At 53.4% G+C, this 19,518-nt stretch overlaps 1 protein-coding gene across 1 annotated transcript in view; it reads left to right on the top strand.

The window, feature by feature from the left end:
• The first annotated feature begins 283 nt into the window (after positions 1-283).
• The window catches only part of AHRR (aryl hydrocarbon receptor repressor), a 77,906-nt gene continuing 58,671 nt past the window's right edge, over positions 284-19,518 (top strand). Inside the window, exons 1-3 of the mRNA XM_072807432.1 lie at positions 284-405; positions 9,804-9,876; positions 16,771-16,952. Of these exons, the coding sequence (XP_072663533.1) occupies positions 9,812-9,876; positions 16,771-16,952 (247 nt within the window). The 5' untranslated portion in view covers positions 284-405; positions 9,804-9,811. The remainder of the gene's footprint in view (positions 406-9,803; positions 9,877-16,770; positions 16,953-19,518) is intronic.

Raw genomic sequence — 19,518 nt, 5'->3', positions numbered from 1 at the left:
CGGTGGAAGGGAAGGAGCGTCCGCCCGGGTCCAGGGAGGAGACGGAGACAGGCGCGCCCGGCAGGCCCGGCGTGTCGCGGTCCGGCAGCCGCAGCGGCGGGGGCGGCACCGGGCGGGCCCTCGGCGCCCCCGGCAGGTGCGCGCCCGCCGCCGGGCGCAGGTCGGGCGCGTGCGGGGGTCGGGCCCGCGGAGGCGAGACCTCGGGGCCCGCGGCGGGAGGCTCGCGCGCGCCCCCTGCCGCCTGCCGCCTGCCGCCTGCCGCCTGCCGCCTGCCGCCTGGGTCGGCCCCGGGGCGGGGCGGGCTCGCGTGCCGGGTGGGGCCGTCCTTCCGCGGCCGCCGCGGTCCCGGGATGCGAGCGCCGGCAGCCGCGCCGCCACAGCTCCCGCGGGTGCCCTGAGCCTCGGGTAAGTGCCCCCAAGCCCGAGCGGCCGCGCCCGCCCTCCTCCCGCCCTCCTCCCGCCGCCGCTCACCTGACGACGAGCTCGCGCCTCCGGGCGGGGCAGGCGCTGCGGTCCCGGCTCTGCCCCCTGCGCGCCGCCCGGGCCGTGGCCCCGATGTGGCCCCGATGTGCCCCCGAGCGGCGGCGCGGAGCGTCCCGGCCGGACGCGGGCAGGGCCCGGGCACTGGCCCCTGAGCCTTCCCGGGCGGCGGGGCACGAGCCGGAGCCCGCGGCACAGCGGGCCCCTCTTTGCCGGGCAGGGCGCACGGGGCTTGCTTCTCCCACTGGGGAAGGGCCGAAGGGCCCCGGGCTCCAGGAATCCGCTCGGTTTCGGTTGCCCTTAGCGGCACCAAGAAGTTGTTGTTTTCCCCAAAAGTCTTCGTTTCAGGGGCCCCAAATCCCAGATTGTGGATACTCAGTGTGGCACAGACAGGCGGCGACCTGCTGACCCTGCTGTTCCCACTGTGTCTCCCACGGGGGCAGGTGATGGGCCAGCGTCAGAGGCCAGAGGCCTTGGGCCACTCTTTCCTCCTATCTCTTTGGGGGTTGGTGCCGCAGACATCTTCCCTCTTTGGGAGTGTCCGGCGGCCTTCAGGGTCGGCTGCCCCAAGTACCATCATCACGGTGGGGGAGGTAGCCCCCAGGACTTACACGTGGCCTCGATGTGGCCAGCCGCAGCTGGCGCCAGAGAGGGTACTTGAGTGTGTGCCTGGGACATCTGTGCCCAGGGTCTGGGCCCTTGAAAGTCGTGTGCCTGGAGTCCTGGCCTGGTCAGCAGCTGACTCACCGAGGGCACTCTCCAGGCCGCCTGCGGTGGACGCAGGCCCTCAAGCCCGGACGTCTCCACCCGGGGTCGCCATGTCTGGCTTCGGCAGGCTCTGGGGCAGCGGGGACAGGGAGCCCCTGTCACGGTGTTGGTGGTAGCTCTTGCCATGAGGAGGAGATGCTGCGGGGATGTACAGGCTGTCCCTGTTCCTGGTGTGTGGCTGGCGGGCAGCACAGCCCTGAAGGGGACACTGTGTCACGTGCTGCAACCCCCCAGCAGCCTGTGGCTGGCGTGCACCATGTGTAGGGTAAGGACTTTGAGGCCGGTAACTGCTGGACTTTGGACTCCGACTGAGCGTTGTCGCCCTCCTACTCTGGTCCCAGAGCAGCACATGCCCACGGAGCCCAGTGCAGGGCTCAAACTCATGACCCTGAGATCAAGACCTGAGCTGAGGTCAAGTCAGATGTTTTACGCACTGAGCCACCCAGGCACCCCTACAGAAAGATTGTTACAAAAGCTCGGGTTTCTCTGCAAAATGCAGTCAACTTAGAGCACTGTCTATGGTTGCAGGGGGGACCCTGGCCCAGGCCAGTCACAGGCCACAGGAGCCCAGTGGGGAGGGTCTCCTGCCTCCACTTATCAGCGAAGCGTCTGCCACCTGCATCAGAGCAGACACCTGTGTCCTGCCTCACAGGGACATTTTCTCTAGGAGTTTGGTCTAATCCAACGGAGGCTTCATCTTTTTGAGGAAAATTAATGGGGATCTAGTAAAATGGAGCAACCTATTGCCATAATTTCCGCCCACATATAGGATTCCCGGGGCAGAAAGCTGAGCACAGATGGCGCCCCACACCATGTTTCTTCAGCAGGATCTGTGGCGGTGGAGGGGGCTCAGTGTTTCTTCCACACACGCCCCAGGGAGGGATCCCTGGGAGCCTTTATCTGCCTTTGGTGTTTTTAGGGTTGTTCTGAGTGCTGAGATGGAGGTGCCACGGGAAAACGTGGCTCTGTGGGGCAGGCCGGCAGTGTGTGAGGCCGGGAACGGGCTCACCTGGAGCCCAGATCCTGTCACAGCACCTGCTTCAGGTGAAGGCTAGCCAGGGGGTCAGCACCACCCCATCAGGGCTGTCCCTGCCCCCCCCCCCACCTTCTCTCCCTCACCCCTGCACCATCCCTTCTCCAGCTCAGTTGGGCAATGGTGATGCTGGGGCGTGGATCTTCTTCACCTTTGACCTCATGGGTGACTGTGTGTTGCTGAGTGCCTGGCCCCTCGTGGGGTATGGGGAGACTTCCATGGCCTGCCCTCCCCTAGGCTGGGGCCAGCCCCGGGATGTCTTGGCATGCTGGCCTCTAGCCAGGGGGGTCTGACTTGGCTCCCCAGAGAAGTGCAGGCCTGGTGGCCGTGGCACAAGACGAGGCTGATAAGGCGGAAGCATCCATCCATCCGTTCCTGCTCCAGCCTATGGCCACCTCCCTCCCTGGCCCCGGCAACCACTAATCTACTACCTTCCTCTTCTGGACTTTTCATATGTATGGATCCAGCACAGGAGCTTTTGTGTCCGCCTTCCTGCATGTAGTACATCTTCAAGGCCATTTATGTGACAGCGTGCATCAGAGCCCGAGCCTTCTCAGGCTGGGTAATACTCCACATGGGCATAGACCCCACTCGGTTTACTATTCGCCAGTTGACGGGCTTTGGGGCTGTGTACACTCTGGCTGTGGTGAAAACTGATGCTCTTGAGCGTTTGTGTGTCAGATTCTGTTTGAATGTATGTTTCCAGTTCTCTTGGGCATGCACCCAGGAGTGGACTTGCTGGAGTGTCTCTGCGTCTAACCCTTTGAGGATCCACTACTTCCCCACAGCTGCTGCACCATCTTCCATCTGCACCGGGGCCACAGATCCCAGCTTCAAGTCCTCACCAACACTTGTCACTTTTCCTTTGTTCTGTTGATAGCCATCCTAGTGGGTGTGAAATGCTCTCTCCTTGTGGGTTTGATTATATTTCCCTGGTGACTAATGACCTGGAGCGTCTTTGCTTGTGTCTGTTGACCATTTGTATATTTTCTTTGGAGAAATATCTGTTCAAGTCTTTTGCCCATTTTTAATTGGGCTGTTTGTCTTTTTGTTGTTGGGTTGTAAGAATTCTTTATGTGTCCTGAATAGTAGACTTATCAGATGCGTAATTTGCCAATGTCTTCTCCTGTTCTGTGGTTGTCTTATCACTGACTGGATGGTGTCCTCTGAAGCATAGGTTTTTAAATTTGATAACGTCCAATGTATTTCTTTTTATTTTCTTGTTTGTGCTTTTGGTGACATATTGGAGAGTCTTTTGCCTGATTTAAGGTCATGAAGATATAGCCCCATGTTTTTGTTGAGGGTTTTATAATTTTACATCTTACACTTTATCTTTAACTAATTTTGGTCAATTTGTCCATACAGTATGAGACAGGGAAGAGCCTCCTTCTCTTGCATGCGATATGTGATTTACCCATTTGTTGAGGATACTCTTCTTTCCCCATCGAATGGCCTTGGCATCATAGTGTGTCTATTCCTAGATCACATATTTGCCTCTTTCTAATGCTTTTTTAAAAAATGTTATTATGGAAAATTTCAAATTTTTAACAAAAGTAAAGAGAATTTTATAATGAGCCCAATTCATCAGCCAGCACAGATGGGCAGCTATCAATATCAAAGGATCCAGTTTCATTTAGACTCCACTCTGCTCCCCAGATTACATAGGAGCAAATCCCTGCGGTGTCATTTTTTAGGATATAACTCTAAAATATATGCACTTAAAAAAATCAGCTTTTTGCATTTTTACCTTATTTTATTTGAATTGACTTTTTAAAAAAATATTTTATTTACCTGTTTGAGAGAGAGAGAGAGAGAGAACGTGAACAGGAAGGAGGCACAGAGGGAGAGGGAGAAGCAGACTGCCCGCTGAGCAGGGAGCCTGATGTGGGGCTGGATCCCAGGACCCGGGATCATGACCTGAGCCGCAGGCAGACGCTTCACTGACTGAGTCCCCAGGCGCCCACTGAGAGACTTTAATATAAGGAAGTATTAACTACAACAGTGGAGTGACCATAAAGGTGGAAAGAAGACTCTCAAGGGTACTCCATGGAACATGCCAGAAGAGTGCACTTGGAAACGGAGGCTCCCTCTCCCCTGGAGCTGGGGTTCAGGCCTCTTTGGAGAGGGTATGGTTCATCTGCCCGGACACTGGGTGGGCAGGAGCAGAGAAGACTGTGAAGCCCCGGGCTCAGTCCCTCTGGGGCCTCTGCTGGCAGGTGTCGCACCGTGTCCCGTAGAGAAGAAACTGTGGCATTCACTCGGGCAGGGGGCCTGGGGGCAGTAAATGCCCACCGGGCAAATGTCTGAGTGCCACCCCGCACTCCCACCCACGTTGCCACCCCCCTGACCTCCATAGGCTCCGGAGCCCACGGCACATTGTTGTTGTTATTGTTGAAACAACTGTCCTTTAGAGATGTTCGAGCAGCGAGAACGGCCTGGGTCTGTCCCCAGTGGGCCTGCGCCCGTGCTCCCTCTTCGTCTCGTAGACCACGTTACCATCTGGTATCATTTTCCTTTGGCCTGAAGACACCCTTTCACATTTCTTACGGTGTCGGGCAGCTGGCGAGGAATCTTTCAGCTCTTGTGCATCTCAAAACATCTCTGCCTTCAGTTTCGAAAGCTATGTTCGCAGGCTGTGGCATTCTGTTTCTGTGGGGACGTAGCCCCGCCGTCGTCCTTCTCTGATGGAGCATCTGCTGTCACCCTCACCTTTGTTTGTCCACACCCAGTGACTCTTTTCTCAGGTGGCTTTTTAGACTGTTCTATATATCCCTGTTTGTGAGCAATTTGATATGATTGGCCTTGCTGTGATTTTTTTTTTAAAGATTTTATTTATTCATTCATGAGAGACACACACACACACACAGAGGCAGAGACACAGGCAGAGGGAGAAGCAGGCTCCACGGAGGGAACCCGACATGGGACTCAATCCCAAGTCCCCAGGATCACACCCCAGGCTGCAGGCGGCGCCAAACTGCTGCGCCACCGGGGCTGCCCTTGCTGTGATTTTCTTAATGTTTCTGTGCTTGGAATTGATTGACAAACATTGTATGTTCTCATTCATTTGGGGAATATAAATAATAGTGAAAGGGAATATAAGGGAAGGGAGAAGAAATGTGTGGGAAATATCAGAAAGGGAGACAGAACATAAAGACTCCTAACTCTGGGAAATGAACTAGGGATGGTGGAAGGGGAGGAGGGTGGGAGGTGGGGGTGAATGGGTGACGGGCACTGAGGGGGGCACTTGACGGGATGAGCACTGGGTGTTATTCTGTATGTTGGTAAATTGAACACCAATAAAAAATAAATTTATTATTATTAAACAAAGGAATTTATTGACCTTAAATCTGTCAGTTTACAGTTTTCATTATGTTTGGACAGATTTCTACTATTTATTAAATTTTTTCTTGTCACCTCCTATTCTTTGGAGCCCCAGTTACATACATAGCAAACTTCTTGAAATACTAACATATTTCATTTTTCTTTTGCTGCTATTGTAAATGATACTGATTTTCAAAAATCTGTGTTCTGATTGTTCATGGCTAGTGTACAGAAACACACTTTTGTATGTTGTCCTTTTACCCTTTGACCTGGATGAACTCAGTTATCATAAGAGATCTGTTGTGGTAAACTTTCTAGGATTTTCTATATGTACGATCATGCCATCTATGAGCTTCCCTCCCCAGCATCACAGTCTGCTTTCCCTCATCTTGTCCTGATGGGCATCACTCGTGGTCTGGGTGGAAGGGGATGAAGGGCCTGTGATCGGAGGGGCAGAGCTGGGTCTTCTTCATTAGCTGTGATGGTAGTCTAGACACCCTTGATCAGGGTAGTGAAGTTCCCTTCTATTCCCAGTTTGATGAGAGTTTTTTCATTATTATGAAGGGATTTGGATTTTGTCAAATACTTTTTTTGGACATAGGAGATGGTCATATGTATTTTTCCTGTGGTTTATTAACATAATGAATTGCAGTGATCAATTTTTGGATGTTGCAACATCCAAAATTGATTGAATTTTGGATGTTGAATTCTTGGGTAAACCTGACTTGTGGTGCCATTTTGCCCTGTTTGTATTGCTGGATTCCATTTGCTAATATCTGATAGAGGATGTTTGTGTCTATGTTCATGATGGATATAGTCTGTAGTTTTCTCGAGATGTCTGGTTTTTGTATTGGGGTGATGCTGAACTTATAAACGAGTTGTCAATTTTCAATTTTATTTTATTTTTTTATTTTTTTAAGATTTTTAAAATTTTATTTGAGAGAGAGAGAGAGGCAGAGACACAGGCAGAGGGAGAAGCAGGCTCCATGCAGGGAGCCTGATGCGGGACTTGATCCAGGGACTCCAGGATCATGCCCTGAGCTGAAGGCAGGCGCCAAACCGCTGAGCCACCCAGACGTCCCTTCAATTTTATTTTTAATTTTCTGACAGAGGTTGCAGAGAATTGGTATTCCATTTTTTTTTCTTAAATTGGTAGGATTTATCAGTGAAATCATTTGGGCCTAGATGTTCTTTGTTTTGTTTTTATTGTTGGAATAGATATAGGACCAAACAGTTGCTCTCTTGAGTGAGTTTGGTAGTTTGTGTCTTTCAAGGAATTGGTCTATTTCATCTAAAATGTTGGATTTGTGGGAATAGTATCATGTCTCAGTCTGCTCAGGTACCACGACCAAATACCACAGGCTGTGCTTGAACAACAGACATTGGTTTCTCGTGGTTGTGAAGGCTGAAAGTCCAAGATCTGGGCACCTGCTTGTTAGTTCTGCAAGTTCCTCAGTGGACTCTGAAACTGGCCCCTGTTTGCAGAGGGCAGGGAGAGACCAAGAAAGACACGGCCACTCCAGCTTGGTAGGTGACAGTGTTGTTTTATTTTTTTTTTAAGATTTTAAAATTTTATTTATTTAAGAGTGAGGGAGAAACTATGAGTGAGGGGTGGGGTGCAGAGGGAGAAGGAGAAGCAGATTCTTCAGTGAGCAGGGAGCCTGACTCCAGGCTCAATCATAGGACACCAGGATCATGACCTGAGCTGAAGGCAGATGGTTCACCCACTGGGCCACCCAGGCACCCTGATAGGTGACAGTCTTAATAACGAAAGAGAAGATATACAAAGGTTTGTCTTAGGAGGAAGAAAGATGAGTGGATCCTGTACCCACTGGCCATATCTTAAAAGTTTATGAAGAGGCCTCAACTAGGTTCAGTCACATATATCATGCACATGTTTTCAACATCACATCCTGGTCTCAAGCTGTGTCCTTGGAGCAGCTATTGGGAGCAGGAAGGGTGAGCCAAGCACACATCCAAGGAGGGGGATGGAGGGAGGAGCTTCCTAGTACCTGAGTCCAGCTCTCAGGTCAACTGGCGGTCATGTCGTCTCAATGACCATTCCTAAGACCACTGAGTGAGTTTCCAGTGAGAGAGCTCTCTTCTTGGTTTGCAATGACTCTACACATGGTGAAGAGAGAGCCCTGGTGTCTCTTCCTCTTCTTATAAGGGCAGCAGTTCTGATAGATCAGGGCTCTGCTTTCATGACCTTAATCACTCCCATAAAGGCCCCACCTCCAGTGGATTGTTAGGGCTTCAACATGTGGATTTGGGGGACACAAGTAAGTTCACAGTTATATACTCTTTTCTTCTTTCTAATTTCTGTGGGATCTGTAGTGATGACCCCTCTTTCACTCCTGATATTGGTCATTTATATTTTCTCTATTTCTTGATCACTCTGGCTGGAGGTTTATCAATTTTGTTGATCTTTTCATAGAACCAACTTTTGGTTCATTGATTTTTCTCTGTTTTAAGTTTTTCATTGATTTTTTCCTTCTTTCTTATTTCTATCCTTCTGCTTGATTTGTATTTATTTTCTTTTTCTAGTTACTTAAAGTAGAAGCTTAAATTATTTGAGATGTCTTCTTTTTTTCTAATATAAATGCTTAATAATATCAGTTTCCATCAAAGTATTGCTCAGCTGTGTCCCACAAAATCTGATATGTTGTTTTCATTTTCATTAAATTCAAAATACTTTAAATTTCTTTGAGACTTTCCTTTGACCCGTGGTTATTTAGAAGTGGGTTGCTTTCCAAATATCTGGGCATTTTCCATATATCTTTCTAGTTTAATCCCATCATTGTCACAGAACATATTTCATATGATTTCTATTCTGTTAAATTTGTTCAGGATTGTTTTAAGTCCCAGAATTTGGTCTATCTTGATGAATGTTCCATGTGCAAAGAATGCATATTCTGCTGTTGTTGAGTGGAGTGTTCTATAAATGTCAATCATTTCAGGTCTGTTATTGTTTCTAAATCCTTCCTGATTTTTGGTTTACTTGTTGTATTGATTACTGAGAAAGGAATGTTGTTGTTCTTGGTTATATTCCTTCTTCTCAAGTCTACTTTGTCTGATACTCATATACTCATACCCCCGCTTCTCTTGATTACTGTTTGCATGGCATACGTTCTCCTGTCCATTTACTTTACCTACTTATGTCTTTATATTCAAAGTGTGTTTCTTATATTTAAGCACGTTCGTGACATGTTTTCAAAATTTTCCTGGCCCTTCACACACAGGGTGGATGCTGTGTGTTGGGGCTCACCTCCATTTGAGGCCAGGTGAGGGCTCCTAGCCTTTGCTCCAAGTCTGTTGGCCCAGTGCCTAGCAATGAGTGGTCACTGCACACTGGTCTGCAGGATGTGGTGAGGGCTCAGACATCCACACTGCTTGGAAATATCAAGATTTTGATGCTATCCCCAAGGTGATAGGTGAGCTGACCAGTCTCAGGGCATAGATCCTGGGCTTCTCCTTGGGGACCTCCTCTTGTGTGCAGGCGCCATGTCCAGCTCTGCTGGTAGAGGCTGGTGGGTATGTGCAGCTGTGAGTTAGTGGCTAACATAGAAGTCCAGCACTATGGAGTTGAGTGGGAGATTTTACATACAAAAGAGGAAGCCTGTTGGCTCAGAAGTACAGAGCCATAGGGGAGGGTTGGGAAGAGGAAGAACACCCACCACAAACACCACCAAGAGAGGATGCACGCAGCTCCTGCGAGGAACAGCCCAGCCCAGTCAGAGCCCTGACACAGCAAACTGCTCCTTGGTACCTGAGCCGTATGTCCTGCTCACGGATGCCCATGGAATGGCTTCTGATTTCTGCGGGCAGGCTCAGGATATTTACTCAGGTGTAAGCGCTCTGAGCCAGGTGCAGGAGCACAGGGCTGTTTTCTGTACGAGTGTGGTGACTGAGGTCCTCAGGCCAGGCTTGGGGACCGTGATGCTGCTGGTCAAAGGGATAGATGTCACGGCCAAGGCTGTGTGTCCTCACTGAACCCTTCAGCATCTTTCTGCTGAGGGAAATAGGGTTTGAGTGGTTCACACTCACTGGCAGGCTTTGTGCTGGAAGTGCCCTGGGACATCTTATTCAGTGGGTGCTAGAGGAGGGGGACCGGCACGGGGTCAGTGTTGACTCCTCAATGAGGCATGCAGGCATGGGCCCTCTTCAACATAAACAACTTTATGCCTCCTTTCTCTTTTAGGGCCAGAGATGATGATTCCACCAGGGGAGTGCATGTATGCTGGAAGGAAAAGAAGGAAGCCCATTCAGAAACAGTAAAGTATCATGTCTTCTGTTTTTGCTGATTGTTACTGTTGAGGGGGAAGGTATTTGCGTTTTCATTGAAAGAAGCGAATTTGAGGAACAAAGTGAGTGAGGGGGAAGATTTGCTGAGTCTTCCTGATGGGTAGAGGGACTTGCAGCAACAGCGGCAGAACCAGGCTGGCAGGCTGCGCAGCTGGGAAGCCACTGCTGCCTTTCTTAGTGGGTTTGGGCTGCTTTCCTAACTTTGATTAGAAAATGAGGTTAGAGCCGAGTGACACCTTTTGGCCAGAAGTCAGCGTGGGGGCCTGAGACATCACTGTGACTGTTAGTGAGCACCAGCAACCCTCTCTGCCCTGGTGAAAGCCTGTCCTCACCAGGACACACCCACAGCCCATGTGTGAGCTTTGCCACAGGTGAAGGACACAGGGCAAGCTTTGTCCCCTGCCCATGGGCCTCTCCGAGGTTTGCAGAGTAGGGAGGGGAACCTGTAGTCCTAGTGCCCTAGACACAACGTCACTGCTCACAGTCCCTCTACTGGCCCGGTGGCGTTTAGGACACGGAGGTTTGAAGTCTGCAGTGGTGGCAGGAATTATGGGGCGTGGGGCTGCCTCTGGTCCTCCCGTGGGGAGGGTCTTGCAGCATATCCACTGTCGACTGGGGTTCTGCGTGTGTGACACAGCTCTGAGTGTGGGCATGTGCACTCAAAGCTCTCTGCAGTGGTGGCTGCACGTGGGCCTGTGTTTCTGTGACCCAGGCTGCCGTCCTGGCTTCTGGTGGCGGCAGGATGGTGTGAGAGGTCTGCAGGGATGCAGCCACCACCACCTGAGGTTAGGCAGCAAAGGTTTGAGAGGCTGGACTTTGGGAAGTGGGTCTGTCACCTGAGCAGCCTCCCAGCTGCGGAGGTGAAGAGTGGGGCTAAGGCAGCCGAGTGCACCCCTGACAAGGTGGAGGAGCTGGGTGTTTCCATGGCCGGGTCTAGGATGGTGGTAGAACGGAGTCCTGCTTGTGTGCACTGGCCAGGAGTCATCCTGGTGAACATGTGTGCCGGCATGTTGGGTAAAGACAGAAAATCCTCCCAGCACATGCGTGTACCATGTTCCATGTGCTGGGCCATCTGGGGCAGGGGAGCTTTCCTGCTTTTGTTATGTTTTTGTTCCAATAACAGGGTCTGAGGTAATGAGTCTTTGAGGCATGTATTAGGAAGTCATTCATTTTACTTGATATTTTAAAGAGGTCTCGTGTTCATCTGATCCAAAACTCAGACCCTCAGCAGGTGCCTCCTGCCCAGTCACCGGCACTGACATGAGTAGTTTTTTGCGAGCCTGTCCCAAGAGTCTCCTGTATAAAGCAGCACGTACAGCCGCACAGTGTGCAAGCTTCCTCCGTTTGTTCAGGGTGATGGCGTCGGCACAGTCGTCCTTCCATGTGGGTGTACACCCGTGCCTGCCCTGTGGCACCTGCATAGACTGTTTCACTGACGCTGAGAACCTCCGCCTCATTTTGCACGCATGCTCACAATCAGGTGGTAGTCTGCGATGGGTGCCACACAGCCTGGCGTGTTCGCATTGGCACCACCCTTACCAGGGCAGCCTCTCAGGGTTGTGTTTGGAGTGAGCAAACTTGAGGAAACAGGGGACTCTCCCAGCTGAGGCCTCAGCTGCAAACCCCCCATGGCAGTACCTGCCTGGGGCCCATCTGTGTCACTCCCATGGGACTCGGGGACGTGGTAAATGACCCAGACACGCTGAGGGGCACGCTGTCCGCTGTGCAGTGAGTAATGAACCCTTTGTCCATGACCTGGGACACGTGTGCCTGCCACCAGCAAGAGGAGCAAGAGGCAGAATCAAGTGCTGCCCAGCAGCTCGCTTTCCTGGAAGGGGGAGCTCTCTGTCCACAGGCCAGGGCCGGGGATCATGAGGGGTGCCCCCACCCCAGGCTGCCAGGTGCTCTGGGCTCGCTCGTCCCTGTTCATCTCTCCTTCCTGCCCTGGGCACCCGGTGCTTTTCAGACTTTGGTCACTGGAATTTGCATTCTTCTCATAAGTCAGGTTAAAACACCACCTGGATTTCCTTTTCTGTAAACTGTGTTGATAACTTTTGCTCATTTCTCTATTGGGTTGTTTGTGTTTTTATGCTTCTTGAATCTTTGGAGCAGTTGTGTATTGGAGACACTAGTTCTTCAGTGTGTTTCCAACACATTCCTACAGTTTTGATTGTACTTAGTGTGTTCTTTTCTATGCACAAAAGTTAATTTTTATGAGGTAGGACTTATTAATCTTTTCCCTTGTGACTGATTAATGTTACGTGGAAGTTTGGAAGATCTCCCTGCTATAAGCTTATGAGGGAATTTTCAGTATTTTCTCTACATTTTTATGGATCCCTAATACATGTTTTAAATTTTCAAGCACTTGGAATTTTTCCTGGTTTGTGGTCAGGGTCTGAATCTGCCTCTTTTCACGTGACGACTGCTTGCTCCCAATGCTGCCGACAATCGGTTTCTTCCCCACAGGTTTGAAAGGGTCTTGGGCATTTAAGCCTGGGGGACATTTAAGTTGGGGGTCGGCGATGAGAGACCGTGGGGTAGCTCCAAGTCCACCTGGCTCCTAGCATGTCTGTGTGTCCTGACGGCTGCTGTGTCTATCTGCTCCGGGGGGCTGCCAGGTGTGTGCTTGTTAGCACAATGCCTCTCTCGGGACCCGTTCTAGGGAAACTGGAGGTCAGAGATTTGTTTTTGATGTCTGAGTGCAGGGCACCCATGCCGGCCACCCCTCCTGGATGTGAGCCAGCATCCCTGCCCGCTCTGGCTGCGCCAGCTGCTCCGTGGCCTGTTTGTTGCAGTGCCATGCCCGAGGGCTCTGGGGCTGTCGTCGGCCCTGTCCTGTGGTCCATGCGAGCCTGTCTTCTCTCCTGGAAGGGGTCAGTGATGAAAACTGTGGAGCGTGGGATGGACGGAGGAGATGCATGGGGCCTCATCCTGGGGGCCTCGTCCCGGGGGCCTGGTCCTAGGGGCCTGGTCCTGGGGGCCTCATCCCGGGGGCCTGGTCCTGGGGACCTGGGCCTGGGGGCCTGGTCCTGGGGTCTCGTCCTGGAGGCCTGGCCCTGGCGGGCTGTAGGCCATGGGCGGCCAGCCGGAGCCTTCTCCCCATGGTGCCTGGAAATGCTCTTGTGCACTCTTACCCACCTATGCTGTGGCGTCAGCCCCGTGGGTCTGATTGCTCTCTGGGTCTGGCGCTGTGAGGTCCCGGAGCTGTTTGTTGCTTGTACTTTTCTCTTATAGGGCTGTGACTGAAGGAGATGGAGCTGTGCGTGTGTAGACGCGGTGTGCTCATCACGGTAACCAACACAGGATCATACCACAGTGCACTCGGCACAGGCTGTGCCTGCCTTCACTACCATCCAGGCAGTCCTGAGGTGCTCTGTCCTGCAGCCTGCCTTGCGTTTTTGGAATTTTTTTTTTCATTTTTGGAATTTTCTGACTGGAATCACACACCATCATGTTGGGCTTCCTTCCCTCAGCAGGATCTTGAGATTCATCCGCAGCTTGTGTGTGTGGAGGGAGGGCCTGTTTACCGCCAAGCGGCACTGCCATGTTGGGGGCACCGCTCTGTCTTCTCACCAGCAGATGGATGTTCAGGTGCTTCCAGGTTTGGGCCTGGAAGCTGCCGTGAATGTCTATGTACGAGTCTTCGTGTGGATGTGTTTCCATTTCTCTTGGGTAAATGCCCAGGGGGTGGGATTTCTGACATCCCCGGCAGATGCGAATTGACTTTTAGGAAACCACCAAGCAGCTGTGCCATCTCGAGTCCCAAGCACTTGGGGGCTGGGGCTGCTCGGCCTCCCAGGCTCTCGTCTGCCCTTCCCTAGTGGTGCTGGCACCTGTTCGTGTGCCAGTTTGCCATCCGCAGATCTTCTCTGGTGAAGGGTCTGTTTATATAATTTGCCTTTTTTCTTATTGGGTTGTTTATCTTCTTATTGAATCGTAAACCTTCTTTATGTATTCAGGGTACAAGCTCTTAGGCACATTTCCCGCCAATCTTTGGTTTCCTTTTTCATTTTGTTGTCTTTTTTTCTTTTCTTTTTTTTTTAAGTAATCTCAATGCGCGACGTGGAGTCGAGCTAAGATCAAGCCTTGCATGTCCACTGACTGAGCCAGCCAGGTGCCCCCTTTTCATGCTCTTAATGGTGATTTTCAAAAGACATGAAAAAATGTTGATGAAGATACATTTTTTCTTTTATGATTTTGAGTGTGTGAGTCTTCTAAGCATCCTGGGATTATCCCAAGGTCTCAAAGATTTCTCTTGTATTTTCCTGCGATTTAGGTCTATGACCCACTTTGAGTTCTTCTGGGGGTTGTGTGAGGTGAGGGCTGGTGTTCACTTGTCTCCGTGGGCGTCCAGTAGACCAGCCCCATTTACTGAAAGGACTTTCTTTCTGTATTCAATTGCTGTAATACCTTTGTCAAAGGAATTGGGCTTATTTCTAGACGTCCTGCTCTGGTCCTTTTTTCTATATGTCTATCTTCTCTGTAGTAGCAAACCATCTTGAATATTGCAGATTTACAGAAAGATGAAAATCAAAAGGATAAGTTCTCTCTAATTGTGTATTTTAATTGGCTATTCCTGGTTCTTTGTATTTCCATGTAAATTTAGAACCATCTTGCCAGTTTCTGTGAAAAGTACTGCTGGGATTTTGATTGTGATGACATTGAATGTAGAGCTCAGTGCGGGGAGCATTGCCAGGTTTGCTGCAGGTATTTTACATTTTGGGCTCAGGGCTCCCCTGCATCTGAGCCGTGGCTCTTCTGGCCTTGCTCCCATGCTCATGCTCGTGGCGCCGGCCTCTTGTCCTGCCTCACCTCCCGCTCATCCACCCCGGTACTTGCAGCTGCCTGCACAGGCTGTCTGCCTCCACCCCCCTCACGCCCCTGGACAAGAAGTGGGACGATTCCTGCTCTGGTCCGTGGGGCTGCGGACAGGGCTCATAGAACCTCTGAAGGAGCTTTTCTGGTGCCCGATTCTCTGGCAGGCCTCTGGGAGCCAGCTCACTCTCAGGTACCACTGTGTCCCCTTCTCTGACCATCACACCCATACTGGGCACTGCCAGGACTCTCGGGACTCCACACTAAAAAGACAAATAACCCCATGAAGAAATAGGCAAAGGACTCGGGTAGACATTTCTCCAAAGAAGACACATAGATGGCTGACAAGCCTGTGAAAAGATGCCCCTCGTTATTGGTCGTGAAGGAAATTCAGATCAAACCACAGTGATGTTTGATCCTCCCTCCACTGCAAATGGCTGTTCTTTGGGAAAAGGAAAATAATGTGTCATCTAGGATATGAGCCACGGAACCCTCATGCGTTGCGGGTAGGGGGAGCATCTTGGCAGGTGCGACTGCGGCGGCACAGAGTCTGGCAGGTCCTCCGAAGGTGAAGCATGATGACCATGCTGACCCTGCTGTCCACTGCTGGGCATGTGCCAGAGAGAACTGGAAACTAGGTTTGCACAAAGTTTTAGGCTGGAGTGTTTACTGCAGCATCGTGTACAGTGTCCAGACGGCCGCCCGCTGGGGAACAGCTGAGTGCAGCGTGTCCATCCACATAGTGGAGCACTTGTCACCTGAAAACAGGAGCCGAGTCCTGATCACCACAGGTGCATCTTGAAGACATGACCTTATGTGGGAGAAGCCCGATGCGAAGACTCACATGGTAGGATTCCGCATGGATGAAATGTCTAGAACAGTGAGTCCATGGAGACCTAGGACAGCTTGTGGTCGCCAGGGGCTGGTGGCAGGATCAACGGGGAGAAACTGGAAGATGGGTCCAGGGTTTTATTTGGGACGATGAAATGGTTGGGAACTTGATAGACACGTGGCTACATGGCACCATGAGCGTACATTTTAAAATGGTCAGTGTTATGAGAAAAAACAAAGACCAAGAGCAAGACATGGCATCTGGGACTGGAGGCTTCTATTGGTCCTCAGAGGCCTGGGCTACAGACTCTGCAGAGCAGGGCTGTGCCACTGTCTCTCCCAGACACGTGGGCCACCAGACCTCCGGTACTTGTGAGTGACAACTGGAATTTCTGGACAAGAGAGACCCCCCGCCCCTAAAAGCAGCAGGTGCTGTGACTCCAGGGAAGGGGGCTCTGGGAGCCAGGCGACCCTGTTGCAGAGCTTGCCAGCGGCCCCTCCTGTGCAGCTACCCCCACCCCCCTTGCTGGCTGCCACTGTAGGTTCAGATGCTTTTATGTGGGTGATACTTCCAAAGGGCCCCTAAGGAGCTGGGGCCAGGGAGGGGTGGGGGAGGGCGGGGCCAGGGAGGGCCGCCTCTGGGCGCAGCTGGGATCTACATCAGCTTCACCCCGCACAAGGATGCAGATGGGGAAGCATCCTTCCCTGGATAGGAAGGGGGACCCGGTTGTAGGGGAGAGCAGATCCATGTGGACTTCCCGGCTCACTGCAGCACAGCCCAGGGCCTCTGGGCCTCCAAGGGGGCGCCCAGGCCTTTCTCCTCAGCCCCTTTCAGCCTTGCTGTGTGGAGGAGAAACTGAGCCCAGAGGGGCCAGTCCTGTGTTTGAAACCAGCCTGAAGCAGGCTGAGCATGTGCAGCCTGGGCCGGGGCTCCCCCTCCCACTCGGGGGAAAGTCAGCATGGAGAGGTCGAGAAATGTGCCGGAGCCGCACAGCTTGCTCCAGCTGTGCTCCCTGGAGGCCTGCTCTCAGTTTCTAAGCGCCCTTCCGGGTCATGGGTCCCTGCTTCCTTGGGCTCAAGATCCGGAGACTCTTGTCCCTTGCAGCACCATTTTTCTTTAGAAGCTGATGGCACGGTAAGGTCACTTCTGGGGACAGGTTTGCCCCCCACGGGTGATGGGCCCTGGGGGGACTCTGACTGTGGCTGCTTCCCCGCAGGAGGCCTGCCACGGGGGCCGAGAAGTCAAACCCGTCCAAGCGGCACCGCGACCGCCTCAACGCTGAGCTGGACCACCTGGCCAGCCTGCTGCCACTTCCTCCTGACATCGTGTCTAAGCTAGACAAGCTTTCTGTCCTGCGTCTCAGCGTCAGCTACCTCAGGGTGAAGAGCTTCTTCCAAGGTAGGACTCACCTGTGCCCATGTGTGCCTGACTGGGTGTCACCTGTGCCCACCTGGGTCCCACCCTCCTTTGCTGGATGGGCTAGTTCATACCTCCTGTGTCGGGGAGTCAGAGGAGTAGCCACTGAGTTCTGATGAAGCAGAGAGGCTGTGTGAAGGGCAGCAGTTGGGCCTCCCCTGCTTGGCTCCCTCCCAGCCTCAGAGGCCCAGGGAGGTCGGCCTCTGGGGGAGCAGGGCCGCGGCTGAGCTCGGGAGGCCAGGGGCCCCTATTAGCAGGTGTAACTGTTGGTGGCCAACCTCTGTGTGCCCTGGGGGTGCTGTAACTCTGGCCAGGCCCAGCCCCGCTGCACGAGGGCTCCCTGGCCTCTCCAACTGTCACGGTGGCTGTGGGTGGCTGCTCTCCTACATCTGATGCTCTGGGCCAGGACTTGCTGTCCATGTGGCCGGGTCCAGCTCCTGGGAAAGAAGTGTGGCTGTCCCCACCCTGTTTCAGAGCCTGTGACTGTTGCCATCATCCCTAACTAAGTCCTAACTTCTCACAAAATCATGACTTCCCATGTGTATTTGGAGTAGAAGAAAGCGCAAAGGGGCAGATATGGCCTAATGATTGTGGGGCTGCGGTGAACAGCAGAGGCCGTGCTCCCCCTCAGGCCTTGGGGTTTGCTTCTGCACATCTTCACGCTGCTCAACGAAGTGCCCCCGATGTCCTGTCACGGAAAGGCCACCCACTCTTGAGGGGAGGCCGAGGGCCCTGGGCTGCATGGCCCTCAGGTTTCCTGAGCCAGGCATGGTCCTGGGGCGGGTGCCCAAGGCATCGGCCATGCCCAGAACCCTCTAGGGCATCCGCTTCCCTGGGTCCTCAAGCCCCCCACTGCTACTGCCTCGCCTGTTCCCGGCAGGCCTGTGAGATGTGACAGGCTCAGCCCAGGTCAGTCTTCACTAAATGACACACTTCCTTTGGGTTAGAAGGGTACTCTCCAGGTTCCATACCCAATATCTATGGCTGGTGGCGACATTGCAACTACTGCAGAAGTGGTCCGGAAGGTGGCAGGGATGGTGGGGCCGGGGACTGCACTGGCTCCCAGTGGAGGTGGCCAGGAGGGTCCCTGGGCTGGAGGGCTTCCTGGAGGAGGCAAGGGGCAGGTGCTGTCTGCAGGCTGTCTGAGAGTTTGGCCCGGAGCCGCTACAGTCCTGTCTCTTGAGTGGAGCCCCTGGGTCTGGGCCTCTTCCCAGTAGCAGCTGGTACCCTGGCTCTCGGGACAGTGCCTTCCCCCAGCCTGGACCATGTCCCTCCAGCTCCATCCTCCAGGGCAGCTGTATGCGGTACACATTTCTGTTCCCCAGCCTCCAGGCCACAGGCTTCTTGTCCTCTCACTGTCCACAACTGCCCACATCCCCCTCACTGTCCCAACCCCCTCACAGCCCCTCACCGTCCACATCCCCCCACGTCCCCTCTCACCGTCCATGTCCCCTGTGTCCCCTCTCACCATCTGCATCCCCCCACGTCACCCCACATCTCCCCTCACCGTCCGTGTCCCCCCACATCCCCTCTCACCATCTGTGTCCTCCCATGTCCCCTACATTCCCCCAGGTCCGCTCTCACTGTCCAAGTCCCCCCACATCCCCTCTAACCTTCCCTGTCCCCCCATGTCCCCCTCACCATCCTCATCCTCCCCTGTCCCCCTCACTGTCCTCGTCCCTCCCACATCCCCCTCACTGTCCTTATCCTCCACATCCCCCTCACCATCCCCATCCCCCCACGTCCCCCTCACTGTCCTCATCCTCCATGTCCCCCTCACCATCCCCCCAGGTCCCCTTCACTGTCCCCATCCCCTCCACATCCCTCTCGCCGTCCGCGTCCCCCCCACATTTCCTCTCACCCTCCGTGTCCCCCCTACATCCCCCTTCACTGTCTGTGTCCCCCCACATCCCCCCTCATTTTCCGTGGCCCCCACATCCCCTCTCACCATCCCCATCCTTGATGTCCGCCCTCACCATCCCCATCCCCCCACGTCCCCTCCACTGTCTGCATCCCCCCACATCCCCCCCACTGCCCACGTCTCCCCCACATCCCCCCTCACCTTCCCCCCAACCGTCCTCTTCCTCCCACATCCCCATCACTGTCACCATTCCCCCACGTTCCCCTCACTGTCCCCATCCCCCCACATCTCCCCTCACCGTCTGTATCCCCCCCATGTCCCCTCACGGTCCCTGTCCCCCTCATGGTCCCCGTCCCCCCATACCCCCCTCACTGTCTGTGTCCCCCCACGTCCCCCTCACCGTCCTCATGCTCCCATGTCCCCCTCACCGTCCCCATCCCCCCATGTCTCCTCTCACCTTCCCTGTCCCCCTCACTGTCCCCATCCCCCCACGTCTCCCCTCACCTTCCATGTCCCTCCACGTCCCTCTCACCATCCACATCCCCCCATATCCCCTCTCACCATCCCCATCCACCATGTCCTCTCTCACCATCCACATCCCCCCATGTCCCCTCTCACCGTCCACGTCCCCCCATGTCCCCTCTCACCATCCACATCCCCCCATGTCCCCTCTCACCATCCACATCC

The sequence above is a fragment of the Canis lupus genome, chromosome 31 (assembly GCF_048164855.1).
Source record: "Canis lupus baileyi chromosome 31, mCanLup2.hap1, whole genome shotgun sequence".
Taxonomy (NCBI): Eukaryota; Metazoa; Chordata; class Mammalia; order Carnivora; family Canidae; genus Canis; species Canis lupus.
This window is presented reverse-complemented; position numbering and strand designations above follow the sequence as displayed.